Source organism: Gymnoscopelus braueri, assembly GCF_963280865.1.
Source record: "Gymnoscopelus braueri genome assembly, chromosome: 22".
Taxonomy (NCBI): Eukaryota; Metazoa; Chordata; class Actinopteri; order Myctophiformes; family Myctophidae; genus Gymnoscopelus; species Gymnoscopelus braueri.
In genome coordinates, this window is record NC_137624.1 from 28296933 (window position 1) to 28311272 (window position 14340).

At 40.7% G+C, this 14340-nt stretch overlaps 2 protein-coding genes across 2 annotated transcripts in view; one reads left to right on the forward strand and one right to left on the reverse strand.

Moving 5' to 3' along the window:
• Positions 1 to 7120, forward strand: part of LOC308078219 (beta-1,4-galactosyltransferase 1-like) — a gene marked incomplete at both ends in the record, with an annotated part of 11425 nt that extends 4305 nt beyond the window's left edge. The window contains one exon of the mRNA XM_080419342.1: positions 6231 to 7120. Coding sequence (XP_080275468.1) covers positions 6231 to 7120 — 890 coding nt within the window. The remainder of the gene's footprint in view (positions 1 to 6230) is intronic.
• The window catches only part of LOC308078583 (carboxyl-terminal PDZ ligand of neuronal nitric oxide synthase protein), an 82103-nt gene that overhangs the window by 47241 nt on the left and 20522 nt on the right, over positions 1 to 14340 (reverse strand). The window lies entirely within an intron of this gene.

Consider the following 14340-nt stretch of genomic DNA (forward strand, 5'->3'; position numbering starts at 1 on the left):
CTCAAAATAATTTGTTCCAGGGACCCCCCAGAAGCAAACATTTGAGTTTAAAATGTTCGCTTAAAATAATGTATAATCAAAGATTTGAACACATTTTCATGATTTTTCCCAAAAAATAGCAGATATACAAGCTCATAGCGCGGCACTCGGTGCCGCGTTATGAGCTTATAGATCTGCAAATTTTTTTTTATAGCCAAAGAAATCTTTTAAAAAAAAACACAGATGCGTGCGTGCGTGCGTGCGTGCGTGCGATTCGCTCCCACCACCACCCAGCCAGCACCACCAGGTTTGCTTAGCTTTCCCTGAAGGCTCTATTTTCCCCTGGGGGGGGGGGGGGGGGGGGGTTGTATTATAAACGTATATCTCCCCTGCTTTTACATGACTGTCTTTTGATGTGCTGAGTAGAGAGTAATATATAGCAGAGTCTGAACGCTAGGATCAAATAATATTCACACTTGATCAAAATGTTTTCATTCTATTTGTGAGTTTTCTGACTGAACTCCCTAGTGTTGTCCCTGTTAACATCCTCTTGCTTTTGTGAACAATATTCTTCTTCGCACACCCCTTGCACACTGAGTCCAATAAGTATTATTCTATTAGTTGCGGAGGTCGTATTTATATGCTTTTTTTACGTGCGACAATATCGGATGACAAATTGGAGCTCAGCGGGCAAGCTCTATCTGGTTTGTATGATTCATGCGATGTTAAGTCAGGATGTGAGTATGCGTGAGACGTCAGCAGTGATGTAATGTAACTAAGTCAATTTACTCAAGTTCTGTACTTAAGTACAAGAGGCTGCGTGGGGGTGTGGTCTACATTGTAGTCAGGAAATAAGGTGAGATAAAGAGGATATGGATAAAAAAAAAAAATAAACAGATAAAACACAAAAAACACACCAGGATCATGTTTATGGGTCCTAGACCTAGATAAAAATAGGGGTTTGATGCAAAATCGGCGAAATGTCCCTTGAATAATTAGACATAGCCTGTGTGTGTGTGTGTGCGTGCGTGCGTGCGTGGCGTGGCGTGCGTGCGTGCGCGTGTGCGTGTGTGTGTGTGTGTGTTGTCTTGGCAGCCTCCAGAGTGTGTCAGCCTATAGCCAGTGGGGAGGGGGCTGTGAGGGCAGTAGGGTTACACCCAACAATAGAACGTACCGCAGGAAGGCATGGGAGAAGAATAACAGGACCATTTGTAGGAATTAAGAGCCATACATGACTGATTGAGTTAATTTGACCTATTCCTAGGGACCCCCTAGCTGAGAGAGAGATGAAGCAGGGACCCCCTCTATATTGTATAAAATAGTGTTACAGATAAAACTCCTTTTTTTTTACTTGGTCTGCTATTTTTTCCCTCTACACCAAACCTCTTTGCCAAAAAGAGCTGCGAGGCGTTGTGAGCTTGTAGATCTGCTATTTTTGGCTAAAGTTCTCCTCAGAATAAGGATGCTAGGGTTCAAGCGGTTAATAAAAAAAAATAAAACTATTACACAAAGGTTTTGCGAACCCCGTATAGTAGCTCTGAGGACCCACTAGGGGTCCCGGACTCCCTGTTGAAGACCTCTGATCTAAGAGTTGACTGACACAAAAATAGAACCACTCAACGAAAGAGTTATGAGTGTGTGTAGGCCATATTTGTCGCATTGCCATTGTTGGTGTTTCCAAACTCTCCCTCTCTTTTTCTTTTCTTTTCTTTTTTACCTCTATTTACCCAGGGTATGCTGAGCACTAGTGCTCTGTTTTCAGCAACATCCTGCACACTCACACTAGGGCTGGTGAATTTATATTTGATACAAAAAAACAATGTATCAAGTTATAAAAACAAACAAAATATATGTTTTATTGGATCCGAGCACTCGATACATTGTTTTTGTATTGTTTCTGTAAAAAAGAAGAAAAAAAAATACATTTTTGAAAAAAAATATATATATATATATTTCTTTTTATAATAATAATATTCAAATATATTACATTTCTGCCAATTATTAAGAACAATATTCAAATTCTTTGTCACACAAAAGTAGCAAAAATAAAAAAACGCGTTTTGAGCTTGTCGATCTGCTATTTTTCCTATTTTTGAATTGGAATCCTGATTTTTTTTTGTGCTATTTTTGAATTGGAATCCTGAAAAGTAGCATTTTTATTTAATTTCAAATGCATTTAGTTATACTTATGTTAACTTGTTTAACTTAAATACAAATACATTGGACATAAAAAAAAAACAATAGAATTTTTATATTAGTCATTAAGCTACTAATATATAGCGGGTCATGTTTGCATGTTTGGAATTGTAAACAGCTGAAAATAATAACATGTCAGTATTCCAATATTAACCTAAGGGCCGCATTAAGTGAGGGCGGGGGCCGCATGTGGCCCCCGGGCCACCAGTTGCCCACGTATGCTTTTAGGCTATACCGCTGTTGATGGATCTCAATTAATAATGTATATCCACTTAATCTATCCACTTTCACATTGAAAGTATGGATCAAAACACTGGCAGACAAGGACAGCTGACGCTGCCCCTAGACCTAGAACGCATCTGTGTCACTTTAGGTTTCTTTGGCTATTCAAAAATATTAGATTTTTGAAAAATCGTAAAAAAACATTTTTTATATTTTTTTCAAAAATCTGTTAGGATTTAGAAAACATTTTAAGAATTGGACTCAGGCCTTAATGGGTTAAGGGTGGTACAGTACCTGCGCGGCTGTGCCTTCCTTCGGTATAAAATGACTTTCATTACTTGCACTGCATGTGTGCTTATAGAGGCTGACAGGGACAGCATTGATCGATATCAAACTAGAGCAGAGTTAATCATTTGGCACAGAAGGAGGGGGAAGGAACAAAGCAAGCTAGCTGGCACGCCAGGCCAGGAGGTTCACACTTTGAGTCGTCATTAGAACGTCCCTTTTTAACCCATTCAATCCGGCAAACGCATCCGTGTCATTTTAGGTTTCTTTGGCTATTCAAAAATAGCAGATATACAAGCTCATAGTGCCGCGCTATGAGCTTGTAGATCTGCATTTTTCTTCTTTTTTTTTTTTGTGAAAATGTGTGCAAATCTTTGAATATATATGTTTTAAAGCGAACATTTTTAACTCTGATCTGTGCTTCTGGGGGTCCCTGGAACAACATATTTTGAGATGGGAGTCTGCGGCCAAATACATATCATTTTGGGGGTCAACATAGTTAACAACATACGTTTTTTCAAAAGTTTTAGACGACATTTGTAGAATCCACAGAAGCAAAGATTTGAGTTACAAATGTTCTCTTTAAAAATATATATATTGAAAGATTTGCACACAAAAAACCTCGTAGATCTCGTATCTTGTAGATCAGCTATTTTTGAATAGCCAAAGAAATAAAAAAATGACACCGGGTCTTAATGGATTAACTCCTGTAAACGTTGCAACAAGGTCAAAAAATAACTTTTCTTACACAGAAGAAAAACAAAAGAACTATAGCGCTAACACTAGAACTGGAACGCAGTGAGTCAGCCCATGCTTCATAGAAAGAAGAAAAAACAGAGGAAGTGCCTCATTCATGGTACACGCCCGGGCAGCTCCCCTGAAGCCATGGTTTATACCTCGTTGCACAAGTGTGTCGCCAGGCTGAAATCAGACGATCCATAAGCTCACAGCGGGCCGCGTCGCGAGGCGTTTGTGAGCTTGTAGGTCGACTATTTCAGGCGGGCAACGCTCTCGTATACGAGTTCACAAGAGTATAAATTAAGCATGAGTGCGTGCCCCTCGCAGTAAGAATGGAACCATCGCTTCAGTGACTCTCTGACAGACGCGGTGAAATGACGCGCCTCCCAGTGATGGAAGAAGTACTCACATGTTTTACTTAAGTCAAAGTATCAATACTGCAATGTAGATACACTCTGATACAAGTAGAAGTACCGTATTCAAAATGTACTTGAGTAAAATTACAATATTTTCCTCTGAGATGGGGTAGAAGTAAATGGTATTGAAAATTGTAAATACTGAAAAAAGTACAAATACCTCAAAATTGTACAGTGCTTGAGTACATGTACTTTACATCGCATGATGTATGCCCCATATACTTTTTGTGTGTTGAAGCAGGGGGTCTCGCCACAATTAAAATGATCATAATAACTCACTGGAATTCTCAACCGATTTCTAAGTGGTTTTGTTTGTTACAAATGTAACAGACATGCAGTGGTTATGTTATGATGCAGATTGGTTAACATGTATTGATTAAACATTTTGGTTTTCATACCAAACACTGTATCGTATTTAGAGTAAGAGTTATAAAACAGAAATATATATATTTTTTATATATATTTCATATATATTCAACTCAGACATATTTCTTGCAGTGGAGTTATGACAAGTGGGACCCCTGTCAATATGGGGAGGGGAGATATATACCTGCCAACGTTGACGTACGATCCAATGCGGCGTCTATACGTAATTATGTCTGTGGTGGCAAACACTCACAAAGGCACACTGTCAACGACGTAAACAATGTGAGCATATAACTGATTGATTTGCTGTGGGGGGGATCCATGACTATGCTTTCGATAACAAATCGGACCCTGCATAGGCACTATATATACACACACGTGCACGCACACACAAAACACACACTTAACCCATGAACGCATCTGTGTCATTTTAGATTTCTTTGGCTATTAAAAAATAGCAGATATACAAGCTCATAGCGCGGCACCGAGTGCCGCGCTATGAGCTTGTAGATCTGCTATTTTCTTTTTTTATTGTGAAAATTTGTGCAAATCTTTGAATATATCCTACTATAATTCTACAAAGCTCTATAGTGCGTGGTGAGGCCAAAAACTGTTCTAACCGGTTCTCCTCAGTGGCTGGAGCAATTGATCTGAATTTTCACACAGCCATTCACCATTACCATGTGCACGGAACAGCGAAGCCAGTTTTTCGATTTCACAAACGTCGGCTGTTTATTAGCGTTTTTATGTAAAAGAATGTCGCCATGGTTAGGGCTGCCCAGCGAGCTATGGGATGATGGCTCCCGGGTTGCCAGATCATGTGCGCATATCCCCCCCACGGGTATGGACTAGTATTTTTTAAAGCGAACATTTGTAACTCTTTGCTTCTGGGGGTCCCTGGAACTAAATATTTTGAGATGGGGGTTGGCGGTCAAATACATATCATTTTGGGGGTCCTTGACATGAAAAAGTTTGAGAACCACTGATATAGAAACATACGTTTCTCAGAAACCTGTTAGGATTTAGAAGACATTTGTAGATTGAATGGGTTAAAAGACAGAATGGATTTGCCAATCCGAGAACAACCACACAGTCTTTAGGGAATTGTGTTTTTATTATTTCATAACAAAGCAATACCCAGTGGTGGAAAAAGTACTCAAATATTTTACTTAAGTAAAAGTAAAAGTATCAATATTGCAATGTAGAAGTACTCCGTTACAAGTAATAGTCTTATTCTTATAAAGTATTAGCATCAAAATGTACTAAAGTACCGAAAGTAAAAGTACTAAAATGTTTGAAAATTACAGATCTACAAGCTTACAACGCGTCGTGTTGTGAGCTTGTAGATCGGCTATTTTCAAATAGCCTAGGTATAAAGTAGAGCTAAAGTGGTTAATATGTGTTTTATAATGTAATAATTTATATCTGCAAAGTAACTTGTAACTAAAGTTCTCAAATAATTGTAGTGGAGTAAAAATACAATATTTGCCTCTGAAATGTAGTGGAGTAGAAGTAAAAGTATAGACTCCAGTAAAGTAAAAGAACCTCAAAATTGTACTTGAGTAAATGTACTGGTACAGTACTTGAGTAAATGTACTTGGTTACTTTACACCACTGCATATAAGACCAGATGAGGTCACAAACAACAGTGACGACACGTCACGACACGTCACGGCCGGCGGGCTATTTAAGAGACACGAATGAACCATAGAGCTCTGTGTTCGTTGTGAACGGGAAGTGAGCGATTTCTAACCTTATAACCACTGAGCTTTATAGCCGAGACAGGACAGGGCGGCCGGCAGACCAGACAGGAGAGGAGACCAGACAGGAGAGGAGACCAGACAGGAGAGGAGACCAGAGGAGAGGAGAGGAGAGGAGAGGAGAGGAGAGGAGAGGAGAGGAGAGGAGAGGAGAGGAGAGGAGAGGAGAGGAGAGGAGAGGAGAGAAGAGAAGAGAAGAGGATGCAAAGGTTTAAACAGATACTTAGTGTTAGTCTTACGTTAGTGTTGGTGTTGCTGGTGTTTGCAGGCCACACACACACCTCCCCCCCCCTCCTGGCTGCACCACCAGACAACACACCACCAGACAACACAACACGATGTCCTGAAGACTCTCCGCTCTTGATTGGCGCCCTGAATGTGACTTTCAGCACCAAAGTGAGTCTAGAGCAAACTCTGAACGAGAACCCTAACGTTGAGGCCGGTGGTCGGTATGGACCAAAAGAGTGTGCGTCCTCCCAGAAGGTGGCCGTGATCATTCCCTTCAGACACAGAGAAGAGCACCTTGCATTTTGGCTCCACTACCTCCACCCCGTACTGCAACGACAGCAGCTGGACTATACAGTGTATGTCGTCGAACAGCATGGCGAAGAGACGTTCAATAGGGCTAAGCTGTTGAACATTGGTTTCGCTGAGGCCCTGAAGGATCGTGACTACAATTGCTTTGTGTTCAGCGACGTGGACCTGATTCCAATGAACGACCGGAATGAATACGGCTGCTTCAGCCAGCCCAGACACCTGGCTTCTGCCGTTGAGAAGTGGAACTTCGGCTTAGCTTCTCCCACTTACTTTGGAGGCGTAACATCGATGAGTAAAGAGCAGTTTTTGAAAATCAATGGTTTCCCAAATAACTATTGGGGATGGGGCGGCGAGGATGATGACGCTTATAATAGGGTTATGCTTGTTGGTATGTCCGTGTCACGTCCCAATGGAGAGGTGGCCAAGATGAAGAACATCCCTCATGCGAGCGACAAAGGCAACCCAGACAATCCAGAGAGATGGGACCAAATCGCTCACACCAAACAGACCTGGACAACAGACGGGATCAACTCTCTGTCCTACGAGGTGGTGAGGACAACGAGAGGACCGCTGTACACCAACGTCACCGTGGACATCGGCAAGCGGCCGGTCATACAATGACACCAACGGACAAGAAATGGAACAAAATCAAACGAATGAGAGGAAGAGCAGTTGATGTGAGTGTGAACAAAGGAAAAGAGAGCTGAGGATAACCCATTAACACATTCACTGCCAGGTATTAATTAATTAATTAATTAATTAATTAATCTGCCACTGCAGCGTTTTTGCCAGACCCAAGGGGTCGGGCTTACATGAGGCTTTGTACCTGTTTCGTCCATACATGGGCATGGTCACTTTGTCCTCCGGCCCCAGCCAAAAAAAAGTCTGTCACTTTGTCTTCCGGCCCCAGCCAAAAAAAAGTCTGTCCCCCAAAAAAGTCTGTCCATACATGGGCATAGAAGGGACACACGTCATGCGAAGCCCGGCCATTCAGATTTCAACCACTAGGGGTCTGGCAGTACCAGGTCTCCTGGTTCCCTTGTTTACCTTATTTCGAGTCTTTTTGAAGATCCACCGTAATTTTTTTTTCAACCCGGATGTAAACAAACAATGTCTCCTCTTTCCACCGGAACAAAAACATTGTAACCGCGATCGTCCGTTCTGTTGGCAGTTGAATATGGCTCGTTTTCACCAAAAAACGCAGTCTGGGAGAAGAAATCCGTAGCCTGGCATGGCCAGACGAATTTCACTGCGTAGATATTAGTCTGGAATCTCTGTGTGGAACCTGTATTTCCGAGGGCAAATTTAAAAAAAATCTAATTTCAAATAGCCTAAGTATGCATAGGGCTGAAGTGGTTAAAGGTAGGGTAAGTGATATTTTTTGGTTAAAACAAAAAGTATTTTGTTAAAAGGTTAAAATACTATATTCTGATAGTAATCATTGCTATAGAGTGTTTGTTCAGTAACAGATGTCTCCCTGTCTCTCCAGCTCTTTAATAAACAGAAAATACATTTTTCGGTAGGTGTCAAAATCTCAGCCAATCAGGAGAAAGTACCCATTTTAAACTTAATTTGTATAGTGTTCCAGTTAAAATTTTGTCTGCTCATTTCTTAGTGTCATCACTTCCAATTTCACTTGTTTAATCTATATCCTGATTGAGTTCTCTGTCCTGGTTGGATAAAATTGGAAATGAAACTACAAAATACATTTTCTGTTTTATAAAGAGCTGGAGAGACATGGAGACTCTTTATATGGACAGGACACTCTATAGTAACGAGCTCTATCAGAACATAGACCCATTTTGCAATTATTTGAATAATTGCAAATCACTTACCCTACCTTTAATGCATGTTTTGTATTAATAATCAAAATCTGGAGCAGGAGGTGCAAAAAGTTATTCTAAAAAGTTAGAATATGGAGAGTTCCGGTTTAGCTCCGACGGTTTGCCTCACAGTTACTTCACAAATGTTATGTATTTGTTTAAAAAACCTCAGCTAACAGAATAATAGTTGGATTATATCGTCGGTCGTTGCATGGAAACTTACAACCTCAGAAGCAAAAAGGCTATTTGGCTAACAATGGCGGACGAAGGTGGACCCCTAACATTAGAGATGTGTTGAAAGTGATACGTGAGTGCAAAGATGATTTGTCTAAACAGAAGCCAAAACATCCAACATTCAATCGGCTCTCAAAACGATTGAGAACTCTCTAACAACTTTGTCAGACCAAGTTGGAGCAATGGAAGTGCGGGTGTCTGCAAATGAAGACAACATGACGGACGTTCTTCTGCGACTGGAAAAGTATGAGAAGGAGTTGGGAGATGCGAAAAGCAAGCTGGATGATTTTGAGGACAGAAGTAGAAGAAATAACGTTGTTTTATTTAATATACCAGAAAAGGCTGAAGGTGTTGTTTTATTAGTGTGGTTGCCCTAACAGGGCAACCAGACTATAGTAATCCTCCGGCTTTATTATTATTGTAGATAAACAATAGTTTAGATCGTCTCTCCTCCCACAGTTTATTTTTCCCAATTTAGTGCCATATGTCAAAATGACCGGCCTCACCGGGAATCGTGTGCTTGTATAAGGCTAAGAGATTGGTTGCATAGTTTTATTGATATTGATTTATTAGTGCATTAAATTTCCCCATCCACTTTAATGGAAAAGTGCAAAAACTCAAATTCAAGTATTTTTTTCTCAGAAACCGTAAGAGCTAGAGTTACCAGATTTGGAGGGGAGGTTCCTAATTTAGTCCGAAATTATTGATATAATAATTACACTAATCGGCCACATGGTGGCGCTATAACAGCCCCCTTTACGTTTTGGCCTATAACTCTTGAACCGTAGGTCGTAAAATCAAAATTTCCTTTTCCCTAGATTCCTTGGGTCATGACGCATCTCCCCATATAGGCCACGCCCATTTGCGTCAGGATAGATTTTCCGCCATTTTGAATTTTCTTCAAAACACACTTTTAGCTCCTCCTCCCATATATTTTGTCCAAATTTAACAAAAATCGGTACACATGATCTCTGGGCCCATGCGATAAACATATCCAAACGGCATTTTGATAGTCCTTACCGTTCGTCCGTAAATGGCTTCCAAAGTTAGTGGGAGGGGCCCGTTTTACCAAAAATGCTACAAATCACGAACGAAACGTCCGGTCAATCCCAAATTTGAATCACATGTCGAGGGTGGTTTACTCAACGAATCCCCAAAATAATTTCCACTTTGACCCATAGAGGGCGCCACAAATGCCCAAAACGTAACCGTTTTATGCAAAAACATGATTTTTGGGGGATCAATCCTCTCAAAATGAAAAGCAAGTGATCTCAGGAGTGACGTGACAATGTAATTGCCGCAGCCTCCGACGGTATTCCTCCCAGCGTATTACCGCGAATCGCGTCGGCGCAACCACACTTTGCAATTGCCCTGAATTGCGACGCGTCTAGTTATATTTGATATTGTCTAAAAGGTGTTGTGAAAAAGAGGGAAAAAAAGTTGGGGGGAAAGAAGGGGAAAAAAAGGACTGTTGAGGGTTGAGTAGTGTACCATTCTGGGAAAAGGGGTGGGGGGAGGGATTGGGAGGACTGTTTTTGTATTTTTGTCTCTCTTTTTTGTGGTGTTTTTGTGTATCTTGTCATTTCCTTTATTCTTTGCCTTTTTCATTATGTCTTGTTTACAAAAAAAAGAAAAATGAAGAAAGATGTGATATTGAGTACATTGTGTACATTGTGCATTGTCAATAAACAAATCATTTCTTTTTTTTAAAGTTAGAATATGGAGATAAGAGGTGAGGAGGACACACAATGGCCTGTCATGATCTACAATGCCTACAATAAAATGTCCAAGTCCGAGTTAAACTACCACAGTATCAGTTCTCAAACTTTTTTCGTGCCAAGGACCCCCAGATTGATATGTATTTGGCCACGGACCTCCCATCTGAAAATGTTTTGTGCCAGGGACCCCCGTAAGAGAAGATTTGTGTTAAAAAAAAAAAGATCTACAAGCTCGGACATATTTTTCCAAAGAGACTTTGTGTAGAGGGAAATACTAACCCATACCTAGTACAGAGCCCTGTGGGACCCCAGTCAGCTAAGCCAGTGGTGGAAAAAGTACTCAAATGTTTTACTTAAGTAAAAGTATCAATACTGCAAAGTAGAAGTACTCTGTTACAAGTAAGAGTCCGGAATTCTACATTTACTTGAGTAAAAGTACAAAAGTACTAACCACTCAGCCATAGCTGAGTGGTTAGTGAGCCCGCCTAGGGAGCCAGAGGCCCTGGTTGCCCCAGGTGCGATTCCAGGCCACGCCAGCATATGTGTCGATGAAATTAAATTTGTCCCTGAGCAAGACTCTTAACCCCTAATTGCTCACAGGCCCTCATTGGAAACAAGCCCGCAAGGACTTTCATGAACGTCCTGTTAAAACGAATTATCCTAAAATGTACTTAAATACCAAAAGTTAAAGTACTAAAATGTTTGAAAATAGCCGATCTACAAGCTCACAACGCGTCAAGAAGTAATACCTGGTGATAAAAATCATCAGTGTTTCAAGTCATGAGCGCTGAGATGCGTTTGAACTTGTTTAAGAAATCTCGTCATAGGGATGTGAACTAATATGCCCCTATGTCTTCAGGGAACAGGAAGTTAGGAGTAAGCCTGCAGGGACCTTTAAAAAAAAAAGGAACAGGTTAAAGGTGAAATCCGTGCTCTCATTTTAACCACTTAAAGTTTAAATCTAGCAGGTCTGCCAAATGTTTGTCCAAGAATAGGGATTCGAGCTGGCTTCATGCAGTGTGTGTGTGTGTGTGTGTGTGTGTGTGTGTGTGTGTGTGTGGGTGGGCGGGCGGGCGTGCGTGCGGGCGTGCGTGCGTGCTTTAAGTAGTGATTGTTGCAGTGGATTTAAAGGTCTGTGATTTGACAGGGTTAATCCTATTACTGCACTGTCTGTGATCATGGCTCTGACAGACCACTGACTCAGACAGTCAGCTTCCATACATTGTCATAATATCAGTGGTGTAAAGTAACTAAGTACATTTACTCAAGTACTGTACTTAATTAAAGTTTTGAGGTATCTTTTTCACTTTATCTCCAATTTTCTGTACTTTTACTTCTACTCCACTACATCTCAAGGGAAATATTATACTTTTACTCTACTACAATCATTTGAAAACTGAAGTTACTACCGGTAGTTACTTTGTAGATTTTGATCCAATAGCCTAAATAGCCGATCTACAAGCTCACAACGCGTCGCATCACGAAGCATTGTGAGCTTGTAGATCTGCTATTTTCAAAAGATTTTTATACATTTGAAAACGTGTGAAATGGGACATTCTGCATAACGAGTACTTTCTACTTTTGTACATTTGATGCCAATACTTTTGTACTTTTACTCAAGTAAATGTTTAATTCCGGACTTTTACTTGTAACAGCGTATTTCTACATTGCAGTATTGATACTTTTACTTAAGTAAAAAAAAATTCCACCACTGGTCATAATATCCATGCTCAATAACTCTTAGGGACAAAAAGCAATCGATGCCTTTTCCAGCTTCCTCTCAACTCTGTGCGTTCTTATTTATGCAAGGTTACATGTTTTAAAATGTAGGTCTTTATTGTTACATCTTGTGTGTACAGGTACATAAGAACAAATGTATTTTTGTTCGTCTCCTCGGGGGAATAATTATGAACAGAACAGTTTTGACCATTGTCCTAGAGCTTAAGGTGCTTGAAGGTGCTGTATATGCAAGGTTCTCAACAACTAGGTTACCAAAATCTATTGTAAACAGATTGTGAGCATTGCAGATGCTGTAAAGCAGTGTTTCCCAAACAAATATCCCTTTAATTGTTCGTTTCCTATTTTGTTTAATCATTACTTCAAAAGATTAAAACAAATATATTTCTCAATTCAAAGAAAATCAACAATTTTCCCCCAAAAACAATCATGAAAAAAAAAATAGAAAAAAAAGTATAACTTTTTTTTCAGAAGAAAACATCAAACATCAAAAAAACATCAAATGTCTCTTTTGGGTCTCGAGCCAAAAGCTTTGGGAACCACTTGCTGTAAAGTGACCTATGGGCCAGTGTCCTCTGCAAATAGCCGTAGTATAGCCTCTGGCTGTGGCACCGCTATTATGGAATGGAAAAACAAGACGAAGAAAAAATAAAACAGCTAAAATAGCCGATCTACAAGCTCACAACATGGGCATCGTGACTCAGAATTGCCTCGACTCACAGAAATAACCCCCCCCCCCCCCCCCAAATGTTTCAGGAGGCTAGACATGGGTCTTGGATCCGGGGCACCATCTGTGCCTTATATACAAAATGCCCCCAAAAAGCCCCCAGGAAGAGGCTTTACATGTGTGTGTGTGTGTGTGTGTGTGTGTGTGTGTGTGTGTGTGTGTGTGTGTGTGTGTGTGTGTGTGTGTGTGTGTGTGTGTGTGTGTGTGTGTGTGTGTGTGTGTGTGAGAGAGGGCTCTTCTAATGCCCAATAATCAGTAGCTTAAATGTGCCTCTGTGCGGGGTTTGGGACAGAGTCGGCAGAGACCTCACGAAGCCGACCGAACCGTTCACCTTCTTCATTCATGAACAGAAGGATGGACAAAGGAGATACATGTATACGTCCCTCACGTCGTGCCGAAACACTAAATCCTCCCCCAGTGCATTTACTACCATATGATTAAGCATGTTTAGTCCCTGTAAAACCCACATGTTTACAAAGTGAGCGCTCTGGCCCCAGGGGTGGGGTGGGGTGGGGTGGGGGGGGGGGGGGGGGGGGGGGTCACTGGGGTGGAGTGGTGCTGGTGGTAGTGGTGGTGGAGGAGGGGGGTGCATGGGGGGCAATTGGAAAGGAGAGGACAATGGGGAAAATGACATTTATATCAATGTTTGGAGATGTTGGAGGGGCATACGGCTATTTGGGGGTCCTTGGAACGTGGAACTGTTATGCGAACCCCTACCACACAGTTATAGACAAATACACGATTATTTAACTTTGGCAAAAAAAAGGAATGAACAAGAAAAGCACTGAACGGCCTATTTTCATAGGAAGATAGACAGACAGCCTAGCCAGGCGATCAGACGTCTTCGCTTACCGATACGTCTCTGGAAATCTGAATTCAATGAATGAGAAAAACAGAAGTAACGAACATACATGCTTTGAGAATCAATCCTGATGCCATGCCGTATGAAGAAGGTCTGCCCTAAAGTCTTTGCAATTGTTCTAAAATTGTTCTAAAGTCTTTGCCCTCGTAGCGCGGTAGCGAGCGCCGCGCTACGAGCTCGTAGATCTGCAAAAAAAAAAGAACGTGAAACATGTACTTGAGTAAAAGTACAAAAGTATTGGCATAAAAATATACTTAAAGTATTTACAAAAGCAAAAGTACTCCTTATGCAGAATGTCCCGGTTTCCAAAATGTATGAAAATATCAAGAAAATAGCAGATCCACAGGCTCACAACACAATTTTCAAATAGCCAAAGTACATAGCGCTGAAGTGGTTAATGTACAGTATGGCAGGTTTGTACAAATTGTACTAATAATAAAAATCTGCAGTAACTAGTGACTACAGTATTCAAATTATTGTATTGGAGTAAAAAGTGCAATATTTGCCTCTGAGATGTAGTGGAGCAGAGGTAAAAGTTTCGAAAATTATAAATACTCAAGTAAAGTAAAAAAATACCTAAAAATTGTGCTCAAGAACATTACTTGAGTAAATGGACTTAGTTACTTTACACCACTATGTTTGTCCTCCTTGGTTTGATTGTCTGGCTACTTGAGACTATAATGTAGGCTACTGTACGCACACGTTATTTTCCATTTTTCACAATACAACCTTGATTTTCT